This window comes from Manduca sexta, chromosome 22, assembly GCF_014839805.1.
Source record: "Manduca sexta isolate Smith_Timp_Sample1 chromosome 22, JHU_Msex_v1.0, whole genome shotgun sequence".
In the NCBI taxonomy this organism is placed as follows: domain Eukaryota; kingdom Metazoa; phylum Arthropoda; class Insecta; order Lepidoptera; family Sphingidae; genus Manduca; species Manduca sexta.
This window is the reverse complement of record NC_051136.1, coordinates 1,117,013-1,138,757: the sequence shown is the minus strand read 5'-3', so window position 1 is coordinate 1,138,757 and position 21,745 is coordinate 1,117,013. Positions and strand designations below refer to the sequence as shown.

Below are 21,745 nucleotides of genomic sequence, written 5' to 3'. Positions count from 1 at the left end.
GCATATATATGAATCGTACGGTATGGTTTATAGAATTTGTACAAATGTTGCACTACTCATTATATTTAATGAGTGTAGAGATGACTAAATCTAGATTTGTACTTACCATACGTAAGCTCGCATTTACATGTCAAAGGTAGTGCACCTAACTTCGCAAAGTCTGTTTACGTCTAAAGTTGTGATAGCAGTCTTATATCGCCATCATTAGCTACAAGTTCACTGCTGAACATAGGCCTAAAGATTTCCATGCGAACCTGTCGACACGGACCTTTTCATATATTTATTATATTTTTTTATTGCTATGAATGACGAGACGAGCTTGCTATTTTGCCTGATGGTAATCGGTACGACGGCCCATAAACAGTAGAAACACCATCCAACACCTTGAATTACAAAGTATTGTTCGGTATTCCACTGCACTCGCCATCCTGAGGCATGAGATGTTAAGTCTTATCATGTCCATTAGTTACAATTGCTACAATGTAAAAGTCTTGTCGTTATATCACACCAAAACACCAATCAAAATCAACTCATTTGTTACTTAAGATGTTTTTTTATATTTGTTAGTCGACCTAGGACTAATACCGAGGCTTCGTTTGTTTCGCAATTGCACTACGCTACTAATTTTATCAGCCAATTGATGAATGTTCATGAAATCGAGATTTGTAGAACACTTAAACAATTATATTCGAAGAATGCGGGGCGGTATCGCAACAAAACCGGAAACGTGACAGTAATGTACTGCGTCAATACGACGGGCTGGTATACAGTAAAAATTATTGTTGCTTTTATAACTAAGTGCATCGTGTGGTTATATGGACAAAATGTATGTTTTAATATTTCTTAAAGATGCGAAGAATGTTGAATTAAGAAAATCTTTGATACCTATTAATGTCGAGATTCTAAATCAACTGAGAGAACCTAAAAGGAAAAAAGAACAATGATAAATTATTTATTACGCCTGATCTTTGGGAATTTGGATATTTCTTTGCATCCTAAACCAGTATTTATATCTTCTGCAATGTTATAGATAGCATTATTTATATAAAGGTATTTTTGTAATAAAGTGAATGAACTCCTAATATCTTAAAGGGGAGATCGCAGACCAGCATCATTATCTGAGTAATTCCAAGATCAGTACTCCGAGCACGAATTTATGAATTATACTTTTGTTAACTTAACGGTTTCATTTAAGTATTTTCGGATGGAAATTCTAATAAGGCCCCCAAGCATATTTTGAACTAAAATACAACAGCGGAATAGTAAATCGTGCAACCATAGACAAGCATGTCAAAATGTATTAAAAGAGGCAGCACTTGTCTCTTTTTATACTTATGATATCTTCTAACCCCCTTATTCATAGACATTATTTATTAGATAAATGCTGTGATAACAAGTCTGTTTCCCAGTGTTGGCGGCATGGCAGCCTTCGCAGTGCGTAGATATAGGACCGTTGTGATTGGCTAATATTGAGATACAACTTGAATCTAGTTAGCTGTTAAATAAACAAAACTGAACAAGCAGCAAGCTGTCAGATAAACAAAGCTGAGAAACAGACTTGTTATCACAGCAATGCTCCCCTTAGATAAATAACGTCTATGAATAAGGGGGTAAAACTACATACGTTAACTTTCATGTTTCGATTACTATTCTATAGTGTATAAATTCTTGGTAGGAGCACAGGTGTTGCTATTTACGTCCAACGCATATCAACTACCGATCTGCTCGTCTTATATCGTTCTGTAAAAAGGGAAAACATTTAAATAATTATAATAGAGTTATATTAAAGATTATTTGCCAGAAGACATTAAAATAGCTATTAAATCTGACACATGAACATGTGCCAAGTTACGAAATGCACTTATGACAGTTTTTATTGTCTCGTAAAAAGGTTCTTATTAACTGGTCATTACTTTCCAACAATTTGTTTTTACTAGGTAGTTATTTTTAAATTTTAAAAAGCAGACTGACTCCTTGGTCCTACAAAATTGAAGAAGTCATGTTTTTAATTAAATTAACATAAAACTGCCTGCGATAGCAATAGATGTATTCTGTATTATAAGATAGCAACAACTATAGACTAACCCCCTTATTCATAAACGTTTTTTATCTAAGGACGGAGTAAAGCTGTGATAACAAGCTTGTTTCTCAGTGCCCAACGGCACTGAGAAATAGACATAGGGCCGTTGTGATTGGTTATTATTGTTGTATTTCAATATTAGCCAATCACAACGGCCCTACGTCTACGCACTGCGAAGACTGCCATGCCGTCAGCACTGAGAAACAGACTTGTTATCACAGCCTTACTCGGTCGTTAGATAAAAAACGTCTATGAATAAGGGGGTTAGTTGGCATAAGTCTGGCGACCGACAAATATCGAGAGACTCAACCTTTTTCATTTGTTAATAATTTGGACTGCACTGAACTTAATATCAGGTTTTGTAGTGACAAAAAGCATGATTAATATTTATACAGATATTAGAGTGCGGTCATGATGTTTGTGTTAAAATATGAACTAGTTTTATAACTACCTACAATTGTTGTTTGCGCGAAATTAATGCGAATTTCCTGGAAGTAAAGAGCTGAATATAATCCAAAATGTTTAAGTATAGCATAGTTTGGTAAAGCAATTATCAACCTTATTGTCTGACATGAGTTAGTTACACAACCACCACTCTCTAATTTGTTGGTATCCGTTTTGTTATGCCCACAATTAGGTGTTTTAGTGCCCATTATGACTTTAATCAAGGAGTATAATATATTAATATATAGGATGAAAATCATTACCCTTCTTCGCCTTGCCGCAGTCGGGTAAAAAAACTACTGATATGTAAATCTTATCTCAATTCTCATTAAATATCAAATCACACAGTAAATGTCGTCAAATTATTGCGATGAATATTTACAGCAGTGGGCAAAATAAAAATAAAAATGCTTTATTCATCACGTAGGCGAACATGGTTGCACTTACGATAAGTCAAGGTACATGAGAACATTTAATTATTACTTAATTAGATTAGCTTATATAAATAAAGACAATCTATATTGAAAATAAAATAAATGAAAAATATACTTAGTAGACAAAGAAGCCAGCTCGGGCTGGCAGGGAAGAAAAAATAAAATGATGTATATATGTATTTTTGAATAAGCAATAAGGGAGAAACGCGTCGCGATCCTCACCGGTGAGGACAATAAAAGCCCTAACCTAGCTAACCTACCAGCCTTTCACTAACTACCTAAGCGATGACTACCCGAAGAAGAAAGGCAGAAAGAAACTCCGGGCTTTATTTTGTGTCATAGAGTGTGCATTCTTTTATAATATTGTTATTAAATATATATTTTTTAATAAGTCTTTTCTATACAAAGTCTGATTAGTTATATAAGCTAATACACGCACATCGCCGTAAAAGTGCGGAGAAAATCCACATAAAAGTATTTAGCAATAACTAAAAATTAACGAAAAAAAACAATAATACTAAAAAAATTATAAAACCTATGAAACGGTGTACAGCGTGCATACGCCTACATTTACAAACATAATATTTTCATTTCATATTTTGTCATAGATCTCGGTCAATATAATTTAGATTATAAATTTTAAGGCTGATGCAACAAAATGATCGGTCGGTCATCTATATAAGGTAAGTAAAGTATATAATACATGGCTGATATTATTATATTTCATCACGATTAACGCGATAATTAACCTCATTAGAGATTAGTGTGGCTCTAGCATTAACAATTATTAGTCTCTTGAAACAAAAATAAGCCATAAACAATGCCGTTAAAATATAATTATTATTATTTAGTACATTTTGAACGTTAGCTAACTGCTTTAATAAAGATCTTTATTAAAATGTTCATTTTGATCGCGATCAATTCGCAACATTGTAAACGAATAAACTGCGGTTTTATTCATGCTCTTATATAAAATATATATGACTCCAGGCTTTAACATTGTGAAGTCATATTCCTATGAATATTCATTCCTAGCTTTTGCTCGCGGCTTCGTCTGCATGAAAGTATTAATAAAATCAAAATAATATACACAATGTAATCGTTTTCAAGGAATAATGTAAAGAATTTCTTTGCCAGTTCCCACATCAACAGACAACTCACTTTGCCTCTTTATATAGTGGGGTTAGGAATGCATGGCTCTGGGCTAATGCCTTATGACGTCACTCGCTATTATATCGGTAATGAGTCGGCATTCTGTATGGATGCCTGTCCGTTTAATTGTACCAGTGGTAATGAATACGTACAACATTTTTTACATAACATGTTCCAAGAAAGTTCTACTTGAATAGAATTTTACGGATTAACCCGTCGATAAGTTGTTCAGTTATTTTTAAAAGGATTTATTTAAAACATACATGTGACTTTTATATGTACCTATATAGGCTGATGTCAATCGAAGCGGGAACGTCACGAAATGAAAGCCAATTAGTACGCTGCTGTTAGAATAGACACACAAAATACTCCTTTATCCTTAAAGGAGAAGACAGAGGTGCAACCGAAGCACCCACTTTTCGTTTGAATTTTACGTCCCCTCATGTAATGGTAGGCGAGTTTATCGCCATATTAGACACAAATTCCAAACTCCAGGGCATCAGCCCCAGTATTAACTGAGCAGAAAAACCGAATATCACTACCCTTCCCGGGCTTCGAGGGACGTCAGAGCGGTGACAACGTACGTTATACAACTACCCCACCAAAACAGTCAACTAAATAGACGATATAGGCAAAGTGTTAATGCCTGGCTAATCAGCCTCTTATACCGCTTATTATCATCAAGAAAATAAACCACCTTTACTTCGAATTATCCGTTAAAACTTTCACACATAATATCAAAGTAAAATCTTTAAAAACCCCGTCGAGTATCTGATCAGCTGGTTGTCAGGTCGGCATCAGTAAGAGCATCAGTCTCACACCAGCCGGCAGAGCTAACCCTGTCTGACAGATGACAGACGCCCCCGCCCTGACGCGCGCCGCGAGCTGCGCACGCGCACCTTACATGTAGGGTTGGCACTTACCGCCACTATTGCATTGTGCTTCAAGAATTAACTTTCATTAATAAATGTATTGATATTGATTTAACGTAATGACTTTTGGTTATGATGTTGCTGTATTATTCTGCTATTGCAAAACTAATTTTACCAAAAAAATTGATTGAATTTTTAGTTTTTTTAGTACTTATCGTGAACAGATATGTATTTAAGTTTAATCAACGCTCAGTCTCCACTGTTAACATTACATCCTGGATTGTTGTGATATAGTATTTAGGAGACGTTAATTAACAGAAGAAACAAAAAATTAAATTGTATTTCTGCCACCCCTACCTCAATAACATTTAGTAAACGCACAAAGCAGAAGCATTCACTCTTACTGCAGACACGACGCGCGGATACCGCTACATTAAATACCTTTCGTGCTTTATGGAAATAAGGAGCCTTAAGCACTCAAAGATTTGACATTACGTCGGCCGAATCAAACTGATATAAGCATTGAAACTCGGGAGATTTATTGCGATTTCAGGTTTTTGATAAAGTTCATGAGCCTTTGAGGTATCTGTATTGAATTTTGTAGTTGTGCGGTACTTGTACTGTATCCCTCGATTGAAACTTTCATTGATGTATTGATTGACTGGCACTTTACCTTTAAATTTATTACTTCATAACTTGGATGTGTATAGGAATCTATTTATTTACGTATTTATATTTTTACCACTGTTTTTTAAATTTATGTTTTAGTGTCAAGCAGAAGTCCTCTTATTAACATTTCTTAAATCAAAGTATCACTTCATAGTATTTTATTGTTAGCCAGAAGCAATTTACTATAATTAAACTGTTACGATTTATGGGACTCAAGCCAGTGAAATTACTGATTAAGGTCAGGGGGCCCTATTCCGTATACGGGGGCGAATCATTTCTTTACCATTAGGGGCGTTCTAATCGAAGGACAGATTGATAGCTGTAGCTAAAAAAGGCGGAAATGCCTCTCAAACGGAGTAGGCTCTATAAAAGTAAATGTAAGGACATTACTTCTATTTAACAACATTGACCATCAGAAAAAAATACGGAGTCCAAAGTAAGTGTAATTGGTATCACTGCGCATCTGAATATCATATTAAATTCCTCATCAGTTATTAAAAATATTAGTCTTACTTTGTAAGGTCTAGAAAACTTGCTATCGTCATATACATAGCTGCAGAGTTTTACTCGCATTGTTATAAAATCTAGAACTCGTGGGAAATGATGAAAGTAAAAACATTAAAATTAAAACATCATCAACAATGTACATGGGAAAAACAATTTCGCAACACCAGCGGAGACCAGGGAATACAACATTTTCTTATTATCCGACAACTTTCGTTTTTATTGCGTTTATTAAGGACATACGAAATGTCTTTACGGTAGTAAGAGACTGGTAGTTATGGTTTTTTTAGGTGTCGGACCTGGCAGTTAATACTAGGAGAAACATGCGAACGGTATACTGGAATCCCTCAGCTTAGCGACTGCAGGGCCCTGGAGGAAAGTTTGGAGGGAGTAGTTGGGAAAGAATTATGGGGGAAGGACAGGGAACTATCTTAGGATTGGAGGAGGGGAGAAGACCAAGAAATGTTCGCGAGCCCTTATAAGCATTAATGTGAATTGCAGCCATGAGGTATTCACACTGAACTGTGTGCGTAGAGCCGTGGGCAAATGACACCCTCCCCCCTCCCCTGTGCATGGGCATTCGGTGTGAAGATGGAGCGCACAAGAATTGCCTGGGGGAAGTTTACGGTGGTTAAAGGCTGATCATTATGGATGTAATGTCCTTAAACATCCACAAACCTAAGGGAATGCCCGCTTCCTTTACGATAGTAATTTAGAGAAGGGATTTCGTTGGATTTGGGTAATGTCACACATATAGTGCGATACAGAGAAACGGCCACGCATGGACCGGATAATTCATGCTGTAAATTAAACTGTTTATCACGTCGCATCGATAAAAAAAGGAGTAAGGATTGTGGGTTGGTCTAAAAGTTTACGAAACATATTCAATAGCCCTTATGTCTATTTTCTTTGAGACAGTAGTACCCTTTAATTCTAGAAATAAAATCACAGTACCATTTCTAACTTTATCCAACCTGTCCATATTTATCGCTACACAAAGTTCCTTTCATTTCCTATTTAGTCTTCGATTTAGGTCTTATTTGAATACTGACAGAGCTGATAACGTAGATAAGAATAACAACTTGATTAGTGTTTTAAAGCTTGTTATTTATTCAAATGTTCTACCGTTAGAGTGATTAGGACCAGGTAACTGATAGTTTTGGTTCAGTTCCTCTCATATTTGTGATGTATTCGGGTGTGTTACTTTTGACATGTACTACATAATAGTAATAATGATTATGATTGTAATAACCGTTGTGCCATCCTCAAATATCCAGAAACTTGAGAGAGTATTGTGAAAAGATTTCTCACGTTGAATCTTTATCTAGTGGCTTGGGTCTTGAGACGTGCCATTGGAGTGTGATTCATTTTTTTAAATATTTTTATGTGCATTGAAATTTTAATAACTCCATAGATTATGAATTCATTTATAACTTTTTTTCAAATGCAATGATAGGTTATAGACGTTAGGTGAATATTTTAGTTAGTTTTTTCTAGCATCAGCACTTCGCTTGTCTGAACTGAACAATCTGAATCTCGTAAAACAGCCGCGAAAAATATTGCCTAATATAAAATGCAAACTATAATGGTTATAGCGGTAATATAACAGTATAAAATAAAATAACTTGTATATTATAATTGTCAATATGAACTGTATTTTTATTTCACCCAAAAATTCAATTGGAAACAGTTATTCAAATTATAAGTCCAGGCGTGCAAATCCACTCATGTTGAAAATTAACAGTCAGCCGGGGGACGTGACGTCACACCACACTCGTGAAATGTCGGCACATCGTGTACCTTTTTGAATGCCTTTGTCAGGTAGGACAGGGACGGCTTCACTTATAGCTGATTGATAATGCTAAATGATTTTTTTGTTAAACCTTTTGTTAAGTGGTTTTTGTAGAATCTAGGATACCGCTGTGATGCCCACAAGCGTAATTATAAATTATAATTTAAATAAAATAGAATATTGTTTTTGTTTGTATATTTTTTAAGTAAATTCTATTTGTCATCTATGGTATTAAACAGCTAAGGTAGGTAGTGCTCGTTATAATATTAATATTTATTTGGGACCGTAGATTAAAGTATGACTTTTGTATTTGGCGTAAATTAAAGTATAACTTTTGGATTATAGATTTATGTGGCATTTCTCAGAAGTTGTGAAACAGGCCCTTAGAATAAATAATATGCTCAATTGTACTGTTACATCAACAAAACAAAATATAGGCCCTTAAGGGCTGAAATTTTCGCGAACTAAAATACTATCCGGCAAAAAATAATGTTAAATCATACGATACGGAGCGGAGAGTGAAATCCTGCCGGATATCTAATATATCTGGCAATTACATGATATCAATTATATTTGTAATTAAAACTTGAGGATTCCATAAATTTGACATTATAATCTAGGAAAGGATGTTTGCGGGCGGGCTTGCATGCAGTTGATATATGTATACTTCGAGGAAGTCCTTGCGTGTATATTTAACATTCTAGTCTTCATAAATATTTGTGCCAGTTTGAACTTTGTAGGCAGTGTGATTAGTGGCCTTTATGAACCTTCACATATTCTCACAATATGCTACCAACGAGTCTTATTTTGGCAATCTCCCGGAGACATGGAGACAACTTCGTCAAGCTACTGGTTGTAGGGAAAGTAGATGGTAAATGGCTACGTAAGTGATCACCTAAGAATTATAATGGAACTTCCTATAACCACTGCCCTGAATAAAGCCGAAGATAGGGGAGCATGCTAAGAGTTTGTCATCGACTCCGTCATGCATTTAAAGAGAATTACGACCTTTAGTGATGAAGAATACAATTAAGAAGAAGAACATAATATTCTCTTGTTAATTCTATCAGAATTAATAAGAGATTATTAATTCTATCATGATAACAAGCTCTGCTAATTGTTATTCAGACCTTCGTAATTTAAAACTAGGTGTGGTTTTGAAACTATTAAACTTACCATGAGATGAGAGATTTGCTCGTGTCGTGTTTTAATCTCAAGTCTCAGTTTGTATTTCCTCCAAGTCCTAACAAATCAGTACTTTTACTCTTATTCCACTTCTTTTAGTACTGGCATTGAAACTAACAAAGCCGTGATACCAATCGGACTCATAAACAAATAACCTGCCACGTAGTACATAGAATTAGCATTACTAGAGAATTCCTAGCTTTCCAAAACCCTGGGAGCCGGTAGCCGTGTTGTATTGATTTCAGATTATTGCAGTTATTTAAACTTTCTAATCTAATGAAAAGTAATGTTAAGGCGAGGTTTAATTATGTGACAGGCAGGCGCGGCCGGACGCGGCGTGGACCAGTGCGAATAAACAAATCGACTTAGTTTTCTTTCAAACAATTGCTGTTCTAAAGACGTGGTATTTTCACATTTATTTTAATAATAATATTGAAAAAAATAGTTGTGCTAATAAATACAAGGTTAGGTATATATTTAGGTTGAAATAAAACATTTTTGTTTTTAATAACAACAATGTGGTGCTAAACTAGGTACGCCAAATTTTTATCAATAACCAATAAGGATTTTATTTTTCATTTAGACAAACAATGATCAGCTGCTGAATATAGCACTCCGAAACTGTATGAAACCATTCCAATTATTAGGTTGCAATTACTATGTAGCGGTACTATTACACATCGAGGTATAATTTATGTCCTAACAAATTAGATAAGATTTAACTGCATTCGTTAATTAATCGAAGTCATTTAATCAGGCAAAATGATTTGTTTGATTTCATATGGGTATATTTAGGAACCATATTCCGTTTACGGGGAGAAACATTCTTTCTTGAATTACAGGCGTTCTAGGTAAAGGACAGTTTTGATAGCTAAAGAGACAAGAGTCAAAATATCCCCTAATTTAACATGGCTATCAGACAGCTTGAAGGACAGCCTTCAATTGGAATGTCTGCAATAGCGAAATGACGGCCCCACTCCCATAGACGCTAAAGGCACCCTAACTACGTACTGTTTTTAGTTCTCGCGCGGCAAGGTTAGAAGATTTCAGTCTTAGTCTACCACGCTGGTCTATTACTGGTTGACAGACAGATCGAATTGGTAGACAACATAATCGTAAATATGGTCAAATATGTCCACCAACTATATACATGGCAATAGATGGTCACACTCACCAACAATATACGTTGTAATCAACGGTTGTCAGAGTTCTGCTGGTTTCTCGTACTGTTCACTAGCTGACCCCAGAACCAACGATGTTACCTGGTTTGTGGACATGCATGATGGTCGCTCTCCTGTCTGGTTTAGTCTCCCGCCGACTTTTATCGGTATTCTAAATGGACTTCAAACGAATATGTTTGTATGAACTATGAACGGATATTATTTTTATGATTGTTTGTTTTCATCGGTTAATGTCGTAAAAGTTATTTTAAGTTTTAGAACTACACGAGTTACTTTACACGGAACGATTGTGTTGAAATAATATTTAAGTTTGAATGTTATGCCCGCGTTGATTTCTTGTGCGGGATAATATTTACATAAAAAATATGTTTCTGATAGAGAGCAAACGTATATAATACCTATTTATATATGATATCTCTTTAAAAATAAAACAAATTTTGGTAAACATCCGGACGAAATAGATTTGTATAAATTTCTGTGTGAATGACACACACACAGATGTTGTAATCCTAACATTAGGAGTACAATCAAAATTTTACTTGCACTTCTATATCGCAAATTGCGCTTAATTTAATTACTTATAAGAAAATTCCTTTTAAATAGTTATTACTCCTTATTACTATTCAAATATGCCGTTATTTTTTGTGCGTATTGCACAGTGCCGCTTTTTATATTTCACTTGCCATTAAAAAATTATTGCCGTTTAATCCTATAAGAGTAAAATTTATCCACTTCTTAAGTTTTCTTATGCAGCTGGCTTCTAAGTAATATACAAACATAAAAAATAATTTATTTTAACAGACGTCGAAATAAAACAAGTCAGAAATAACTTAGAGATGTTGTTCTTTTGTCTTTGGTCTATGTTTTATCAGAACTCATAAACCAATATGTAAGAAACAAAAGGTTCAATCTAGGGTTGTCAACATTTTTTGCCAATAAAGTTTCTGAAGGAAAATGTTCGGTATTAGGAAAAAAATATATGTCTTCTAAGCATAAAGTTTTTTGTGTAGATATGTCAATTTCGTTTTGAAGTGAAGTCTTAACTAAATCGCATGCTGAGTCCGGGTGCAGTAACATGAACGTTTATTTCCCTAAATGGCCCTGAATTCTAAATACCAATGATGAACAAAGGACCTACATTTTATACCTTATGTAAATAGTTATATGGATCGAATCTGTATATATTATTTTCTGCTTTGGAGTAGATTTGCTACTCATCAACATTTTTATATTTTTTACTAACAGAGGGCAACATTATATTTTAGGTCTATAGGTTTTTAAAATCCTGGAAACAGCATCTAGTCTCTCATGCGTGTGGATCAAAAAGCCACTGCTCTTATTAAGTTTTAAAAGCATTGTTGGCAACCCTGGTTCGTGGACAAATTGTGTAGATAATGAGTGTAGCCCGCGGCGGAGGCAGGACCGAGGACTCATGATTGATGACAGCGGCTACCGGCTACCAGCGCCAGGCGTTGACAGTCACGCACACACAACCAAAACTGACATGATTCTGAAAACCCGTTTGAACTTTACCCCGCGTTTACTGACTGTTGTGAGACTTAATGTCTGATGTGTCGGGATGACGAGGAGAAGGTTTTTTTTATACGCGTACAGCAAAATGAGCCTACTGAACCTGATGGTAAGTAGACTAGGGCTCTGATAGAGTGTCAACTGATGTTAGATGATTACCCCTCTCAGGTTGATACAATTATGCCGGCCTGTTTGATTTTTTTTTGTACAAAAGAAGTGTTATACCACTGTTTAAGAGTAGTAATTGTTATTGAACGAGCGCTTGTTTTCCTTGGGACTTAAAATAGATTGTTTGAATATATCAAGTTTTATAATGAAATATACATGCAGTGCAATCGAAATGTTTATTATAACCCTAACAGTAGCTATGAAACATTAATAGTAAACCATTATAGGTAGTGAACAATAACCTTCTGCTAATAAACCCTTTTATATAGAATCGGATCAAAACCTCAAGGTGAATTAGTTCGTTAAATAATTTAAAGTTATTTTATAATGCGCGCGCGTGATCTTCGCAGATTTCCTTAATTAATTCAAGGCTCACCAAAGGTAACTTTGTCCTAAGTATTACGTGTTCAACGTATTTAGCGAGATCTAGACACTTTATTTGACAAGAAACCTGTACATTGCGTACGGTCTTTGATCTATCTGAAATCTGGAAAACTCGGCTTAACTTTTTTACTACGAAATAGGACTGCAAGTCGCTTGTTTAATTATTGTTTTTATTTTACATAAAGTTTACCAGAGTTGAAATGGTCTAATAAAATTGTAACAAAGACATTCAAATATAGTTTTTTTAGAGCAGTGGCTGCAATAGGCTATCTACAGAATATAAAGAACAAACAAAATCGTTTCAAAGCAACTGCCAAACACAGTAGCAACATTATCCAGAATTACATACTATAAAAGTCTGCATGATATTGCAGTCTTATTCGCGTAAACCTTTAATTTCAGAAGAAAATCAGGTTATGACTATAGCTTTGATCTTAGTATAAAAGGGTAGGCAGTACGCACAATTCTTCGTCTCGGTCAAAACCTAAAGTGTTATTAAATTAAAAATATTTGGCCCGCAATTACGGGGCAATTTGACGAAATTAGGGTTTGTGCAGTGCGTCGAAAACGGCGGGAAATCATTCGGTCTTAAACAGTACTTAGAAGTATTTTGTGAGTTTTTGTCATGGTTATGTGCGGCGAACAGTTTATTCACCCTTGCCTCGTACAGTACACATATTAATAATACAATATTTATGTACTGGTATTTATACTTAACCGCCTGATCGTTTGCTAACCTACGTAGGTACTTTCTGTCATTAGAAATTCAATGTTTTATATCACAAAATATAATGGCGTAGTCTTTTAATACTTAAACAGGGCCATACAGATTACAAATCTCAGTTTCAGACAACTTACACATTTTATAGAATCGAAAATGCACTTCGATAACTAGCTATCTCTTTCTCTTGCCAATAAAACAATCAGGCGATAATATAAAACATATAAATTGAAAAGGTTATCTTAATAAACATAAAGTGTTAGATATTAATTGGTGTTACTGTTTGTTTCGGTTATACTGAGATACACTACTCCGACACCTCGCTTATATCCATTCACGTTTGTTAATAGCTATTGATAATTACATGGAATTAAACAATTTCCAGTTACGGAATACATTCCTTTTAGGGATACCATTATCTGTAGTTTATATGTCGGTTATTCCTAAAACAGATTTCGTAACCTACTTATAATTAATTGTTGTTGTGAAACTTATGCACATCCAACTATTTTTTCACGGTTTCTGAGTGATAAATCTTGAAATCATTAAACTCAAATTTAAGCGTTTATTTAGAGTTTTTTAGCGTTTATATTCTGAATCTGTAGTGAAACCTTTGTGACATCCTTAATGCTGTGTTAACCGTCGATGATAGTCTATATTCGATATTTAAACTGATTTAGATTTAGAATTTTAACTCCATGACTTAATGTATTAAGAGTAAAAATGGTTGGGGCCATTTTAAAACGATGTATGAAATGTATATGCTATTATACCAGGAACCGTAGGAAATTTGATTAGAGTCTGACCCAAAAACCCTTGAGTGAAACCGGTCCTAACATAGTTGGCTATATGTGAGTGACATAACACTTCTGTCCACCCCTTAAAAGAGAAATAAGCGTGATGCTACATATGTAAACAGGCAAAGCAAGATACCAGTTTTAAACAAGAACCATAATACTTTCGTTTTTAAAACCGGCCCGAGCAAGGCGTGGAGGAAGCCGCGCCCGCTGTCTGCTCACCCGAGACGTTAAACAATGAACCCGGGACCCCGCGGTTGGGCTCCACTGCTCATGATTACCAGACAATATAAAGTCACTTATTTACTATTATGGTATCTGTATTTTATTCTTTGCCTGAAAATATATTATTTGTACTGGTTTATAAGTAAAATTAACACACAGGATAATTGTAATATGCAGAGTTAAGAATGAAACGAAGTATGAGTTTATTAGCATATTATCACAAAACATATTATAGATAGTCACGATTTATTATAAAGTAAATAAGTCACTGTAAATAGTATTCGTAGCGTTGGTTTTTTTTTCTTATTGAAAGCTCAGTTAGTTGCACCTCTGCTTAATTCTTCAGAGACAAAAGGATTAGATTAACTTTATGATGTACAGAGGTCGCTAATTGCTATGAAAAAATCTAAAATATAAGGGATACCGCTCTATGTAGATACAAAGTTATAATTAACGACATCTATCAGCACATATTTGAACTACTATTCACCAGCTCGTTGACCTATGAGTAACAGGCCAAGCATCAAATCCCAATGGACAGTGGTCTCTGTGCGCAGTCACGGGCACTCGTCAGCGCATAGAGGGCGCATTGTGGTCCTCCCGGGGGGAACCTGCACTTAATTACCTCGCTATATATGAACGAACATGGCTTGTGTATCCGGTTGGTATTGAGTTTAACGGCATTAGCGTTAGACGTACGGATATAAATATTGATTTTCTTTAGGACAGTCGTATATAAAAATTATTTAAAAGTATTTTGGGGTATTTAAGCCGACAGAATACGTCGCCAAGGTCTAATATATTTCCACACTGAATTTCATGCAAATCAGGCGTTCATAACCTATTTTTCTCCGATTAATTTTCGATGATATTTTTTATGTGCATTCTAATTTTCTGATTATTTTTTAATCGACAACCACTTATATTTATTCACCACATATAACAGAAGCTAATAGTACTGTATGTTTTGCAGTGAGGATGCGTGTACGCCGCGCGCCGAGGCGACGCCGCTGAGCGCGGGCGGCACCGGCGGCAGCGTCCCCGGCGCCGAGCCGCGCGAGCGCGCATGCGCCTGCGCTGCCTGGACCCCGCGACACAAGCCCGCGCCACACGAAATACTCAGACCCAAGCCTAGGAGGTAACAAATAGCATATAATCGAAGTTTTATGCGATGAAGTATGCGATTGTTAAGTTTAGATTTTAAAATTGGTAAAAAAAAACACGTATGTAAAGTTCCTCTTCGTAGGTGATAAGTGTCATCTGTTAATTCTAACTATATCCAAGAAATTATAGATGTTCCGTAGTGGCTACCCTTTCAGGAGAATTTTCTATAACACAGTAATAGCATCCAGATGACCTGCCCCATAAGAGTTAGAGACACCTTATACTTGGTCAGCATGGCCCTGTCATAAAGCATAAATGTATATTTATTAAGAAATACCGCTCCAAAAAGTCGTAGTCCTCTAGTGTGTTCGGTCCCAAGAACATTTATATTCGCATAATGTTTGGTAAAATCACGTTAAAACGCGGGGAATGTTTACAAGCCGTGCCGGGTCGTCCGAGCCGTTACCTTTGCCACGAGCATAGGAAACGTTACGACCAACGGTGAATCAAACGGCGAATTAGCATGCTATTTGAATAATTAATTTAAAAATTGCCATGTCGATATTAATATGATATAATTTATCAAAATTAACTAAATGTTAATTCATGTATAAGTTATGAAGTATTCTTCTCTTTTTTCGTGATTGTGATACCAATTTATATTTACACCTTTGTTTACATCGCCATCGAATCCTACATTCGATTCGGGTAACTATTTATGTGGGTTTACCGATTAGAAAAAAGGCACTCGAGTTGTCCATGATAAAAAAAATGTGCGCTCTCTCGCTCTCAGTACATAATGGGACATAAATAATAGTCATATATGAAATCATTCATATTTAGAATGTTACATAATATGATGCCTCTTCCCATTTGAGGAATAATTTTTAAGTTCATACTCTACTCACAAACAAATTTTATAGCGACATCTATTGATGAATATTCGAACTAATCTATAAAGCTTTTAACAAATGCAATCGCTTTATGTTAGGTATTCATAAATAAATTAAGGTGGACACATAATGGGCGTTCTGTTACGTCGCGGTTTATAATAAAACAAGCACCTTTGAACAACATTATTCTTGTTTATGTTAATTTGGTCCACGCTGTATAATTAATGGTGTTTTAGATTTCGTTAAAATCGGTTGACAATATTTATTGCAAATTTAAGTGTATAGATTTTTACGACTAAGTGACTAATCGAGTTAGTTGCTCACGTGATAGTAGGCACTACTGTACTGGATATGAACTGTGTATAAACAACACCATCACCTTCCCGTAACCAGAACATCGGATTACAAAGTTTTCCTTCGCACCACAGTCGGGCGCCCATAATTGTAAAATATTACATGTAAAGTTTCAAAAGGTACAGTGGGTGAATTGTTAGCTTACGTGCATTTTATAAGACCAAACATTTTTGTTCACTGGTACAGTCATCCACAAAAGTAGCTAAACAAATCAAAACTTCAAATATCCTTTAAAGTTTAGTGTCCTTATCGACAGGCGATTTTCTTTAATAAAATAAACTATGAAATTTATAGATAAAGAAAAATTACGTTTCATTTGAAATTTATGTGTAAAACTGTTTGAATTTGTGTAGCTAGTTTTGGGGCTGATTGATCAAAACCCATCCTCGAGCGACGCATCGTCTTTCGTTGATCAATATTAGATCGAACAATACTATACTAAATTTCAAGTAGTGTACTCAATCCTACGATGAACACGAATAAGCATAATTCTCACAACAAAGGTTCTCAAATAAAAACAAAGTCTCTACTTGGCAAAACAATAACTTTGGAAGTTTCATTTCACTCCAATGTTTGTAACAGGAAGCTTTAAAGTGTTAACTCGGGACACTTCTAATTGTTTCAGCACACCAATTATGTTGTTTCTATTTGTGTATCCAATTCTAGGGTTTAAATGATGTGAGAGTGAACTGGTGTTAGGTTCAAATTCGCGTTTAAAATATGAAAATTACTTTTTAGTAGAGCCCCGAAGCTAGATTTGGTTGTTGTATAAGCTTTGACAGTGGTAATTCTACTGTTTTATATAAATAACTATTAACTAAGTATGGCAACAATGTAAATAACGACAAAATACGATGCTGTATTATTCAGTGCCGCCATGTTGACAAAGTAACAGCGTTCTTAAATTGTGGAATATAAGGCAGTACTTTCGATTCCTATGTGTAGTGTTAGAATTTCTTGTTCTCAAGGCAACGGCCTCGCATCTATCATATGATGGGTTTGACAAATCGTGCTTGCATGAGTCGCGTCTACTTACCCCTTTTACTTAAAAGTAAAGTAAAAAACCTTGTGATCTAATCATATTTATCTCTACAGAAACAATTAACTGGTTTCTTCTACAAATAAATTAAAATTGAAATCTATGAAGCAGTGTACACTTTACAAAGAGAAGCAGCGGCGTGGCATTTGTAAGAGCAATTAGCCGGCATTTGTCCGGGGGGCGAGATAAAGTCGATACCTCTGCGCGGATAGTCCCGGACGCCGATGGCATTCCGCCACGCTGATAAATCCAGTTTGGAGCTGTGGACTGGGGCGGATTCAGGGTTTGGGGGTCACAACGTCCTTTGCAGGTGTTGCTATAGTGACAATATTTTTGTTGTTTAGTTATTTTATATTGATTTAAAATTTGAATTAGTTGCTTAACGGCGTTAGCGAATACTAACCCCCTTATTGATAGACGTTTTTTGTCCGAGGACAAAGTAAAGCTGTGATAACAAGTATGTTTCTCTTTGCTGATTGTTGTATCTCAATATTAGCCAATCACAACGGCCCTATGTCTACGCATTGCGAAGGCTGCCATGCCGTCAGACAAAAAAAAAGTCTAGGGGGTCAAAGGGGGTAAGAATATAATGACGGAATAGCAGAAACCAAAGAAAGTTTTTTTGATCAGAATAAAGATTATTCATTTTTAATTATTTATTTCATAAATTTGATTTTTTTGTTTATTGTAGGCGCTTTCTTATTATATGGTGTTAAAAGTAAATTGTTTGAGTTGTAATATATCCCCCATCCACACTCTAATTACGAACAAGCTTTTATTTATTTGGAAACTTATCGCCAATAAATTTTGATACCTATTTATTTACTAAGTGTTGCGCGGCTTAGTCCACGTAAAAAGCCTTTCCCGTTTTGAAAAATCTTAAATAAGAGTAGCGATACATAACTCCACGTAAACGATGCCAGCACATTTATTTAAAATGTCATGGGAGCAAATTACTGGTATAAAATGTATCCTATGTGAATCAAAGACACGGTCTATCGGAGTGCCAAATTTTATCTAAATCCATTCATGTGTTTCTACGTTAACTTCTCGAGATACGAGTCATTTAATAGGTCTTTTTTTCGTTCTTTTTTATATGGATCAATAAACATTTGTACAATGTATCTTATAAATCTAATATACCTAGTCTTGCCATAAATATTGTAATAAAGAAAAAAGAAAATTGTTAACTGCAAATAACATTTATTACTTTTACAGTGTGTCAGTTTAATACATAAATATAAAACAATTAAAAATATAAAAAGCTTATTCGAAGTGGTCTCCATTGGCTGCAATACAGTCCTTTTAAACGATGAGGCCAGTTATCAATAGAAGCACGCACTCTTTCCATGGGAAAATTCTTCACTGCCAATCGTATAGATTGTTTTAGGGACTCAAATTATCATGGCGTTTAGAGCAAGCTGTACTCTCTAAAACTGACCACAAATCATAATCCAGCGGATTAAGATCGGGACTAGACGACGGCCAGTCTTCAGCTCTGATGAAGTCCGAAACGTTCGATTCCAACCAAGACTGCGTGGACCGAGCTTTATGACCCGGCGCCGAGTCTTGCTGGAAGGACCATACTTGGTTATTGAACATGGTGATGTTAAGGGGCTTAACTACCTTCTCAAGAATGGTATCTTGATACACTTGTGCCGATGTTTTGATACCTTTTTCACAAAAATATGGCTCAGTCACTCCTTCATAGCTAACACCCCACCAAACCATCACTGAAGTCGGATAATGTCCACGTTGCACTCTGTCGACTAATTGGGAAGCTTCCTTAGAGCTTTGAGCATAAATACGGTCATTTTGTTTGTTAAAATGTTGCTCAATTGTAAAAATTTTCTCATCCGTAAACAAAATTTTTCTGTGACCTCCCTTTGCGTACCGCTTCAGTAGTTGTTTCGATTTTGCCACCCTATTCTTCTTTAAATTATCAGTTAAGAAATGGCCAGTGCGTCTCTTATAGGCTGCAAGTCCTAAGTCATCTTTTAAAATACGCGACATGGTTCTAGGTGCTATCTTCATTTCCCGAGATAAAATCTTTTGCTTTCGGACAGGATTTCTTCGAATTCTTTCCCTTACTGCTTTGACCACCTTTTTCGTACGAACACTACGTGGACGGCCAGATCTTTTCTGTCACAAACAGAGGAGGTCTCATTGTACCTATTAATAGCCCGGTACACAAACATTTTACTAATACCAAGTGTATGGAGAGTTTTAAAAATTGCATTTGGCTCCATACCTACTTTGTGTAATGCTATCACAGCGATTCGGTTCTCTTTATCACCCCACACCATTTTAATATCGCAAAATATTTTACAATGTATTGGCGCCAAAATGAGAAAACACAATGAACAATCGTATAAAAATGACAGATTCGAAATTCAAATGTAATATTTTTTTATAATTAAGTGTAACAGTATTTATGGCCAGACTAAGTACTTATTAAATAATTATTATTGTACAATTACCATTGTCCTTATTTTGATTAGTCCCTTCGTGATCTGCAGTGTTATATAATAATTAAAAGACCCGGCTGGTATAACCAGCCAACGTAGTTCCGACTATCGGAGAAGTGAATGACTCTTCTTGGTATTTAATAACATAAAAAAAGTATTATTATTTATACACGTTTATTATAATCTAATTTCTAAGAATAAGATGCTAAAATTGAAAAATAGCTTTTCTTAGAATTCGTTAATATTATTAATATAAGATTTCTGAATTATATTTGCTAAACTGGACGCCTCCCTGGATCGGCACCTGTGCGTTAGTCGATTTTTTAGCTGTTCCCGCCGCCATTTCGGTAGCAGCCGACGCTCCCAAATGACTATATAATGCACGCAGACCGACCCCCGCGGGATTCATTCTCTTTTTACAACGTTAATGGGAAATCTCCGCGTGTTTTTTGCAAAAGGTCACAAGAGTTCACCGCTTGACAGTTCGTCGACATTTCAAATGTTCGCGCCTCATTTATTAGAGCGTCTGCATATTATGAGTTGACTGGACGTAATTTGCGCCGACGATTTTTCATTTTTGTATGCTTATTGGCTTGCTAGTGGCATGCTGAAGATTTGTGGGGCCGGGTTCGATTCCTGGACTAAGTGGAATTAAAGCGATGTTAGGCGTATTTAGAATTTGTATACTCGCTTTTACTGAATGGAAATATCTATGCTTGTGAAACGTCGTTGTGCAAAATTGATACAAGGTTAGGTCTCTACCGATCTTTCCAAAATAGACACGTGTTTATAAATAAATGGTAAAATATTTGTTATCGATGTTATATTGAGCATAATAGTTTTGATATGAGATAATGTGACATGGGTTACGGAAATCCGTGGCGTAAGCTATATTATAGTGTGGTGCCGCCCTTAGCGTTAATTTTTTAAGAGTTCGTGTAAATGGAGAGTGTTCACGCGATGTTTTTATCTTATCTGCGTATGGAACTTTCATTCTTTATTTTCCATTGTTTTCATTCAGCTTGTAAATATGCGGACGGGTAACTTTAGTGTTCCGTAATATAGTTAATAATATTGTTAATTACACTATTCGTTACAATTGCTAATCCCAAAGTGCGTTTAAAAATCAAATCAATGCAATTTTTACTCATAAATTATAAATCAACGTTTCTATAAGGTTCAATTGATCAGTGAGAAAACATAAAGAAACTTAGAATGTTTGTTTTTATAGTAATATCGTGAGTTTGGACCTACTGCGTCGAAAATATCCTCCATTAATCGATACTATAGATAGAATTCTATGCATAACCGTACTATGTTTTGTTTTTTTTTATGCCGATCGTATACAATAAAAATATAGCATTTTTGTAATATAAATTATAATTTTTGCATAGCTCCCATTCCACAGCGAAGGTACATTACAAATTCATAGACGATTGGAATAAAAACTATTTTATTTCGATGCGACAAAGTTTCTGAACGGCACTATTAAAATTTAATAGTGAGACGCGGCGTACTCTGTAGTTTTACGACTGGTTATTCCACAAACTGCATTCGTAGAAAAACGGACCCGCATAGATGCATTTATGCGCACAGATGCAATGTATTTCCATAAGCTTTCGCCTGTATTCTCAAGAAGTACAGAACTGTAAATAGGGCACTTACGATTTGGATTTATAATACTGGATATTAAACAAAATTTCTGAAGATTGATTTTATTTTCAACTAAATAACCACATAGAAACATTT

General features: G+C 35.3%; 2 protein-coding genes across 2 annotated transcripts in view; one reads left to right on the top strand and one right to left on the bottom strand.

The window, feature by feature from the left end:
- The window catches only part of LOC115444946 (ankyrin repeat and BTB/POZ domain-containing protein 2), a 67,646-nt gene that overhangs the window by 7,289 nt on the left and 38,612 nt on the right, over positions 1 to 21,745 (top strand). The window contains exon 2 of the mRNA XM_037441473.1: positions 15,112 to 15,276. Within this exon, the coding sequence (XP_037297370.1) occupies positions 15,112 to 15,276 (165 nt within the window). The remainder of the gene's footprint in view (positions 1 to 15,111; positions 15,277 to 21,745) is intronic.
- Positions 1 to 21,745, bottom strand: part of LOC119190178 — a 62,334-nt gene that overhangs the window by 14,013 nt on the left and 26,576 nt on the right. The window lies entirely within an intron of this gene.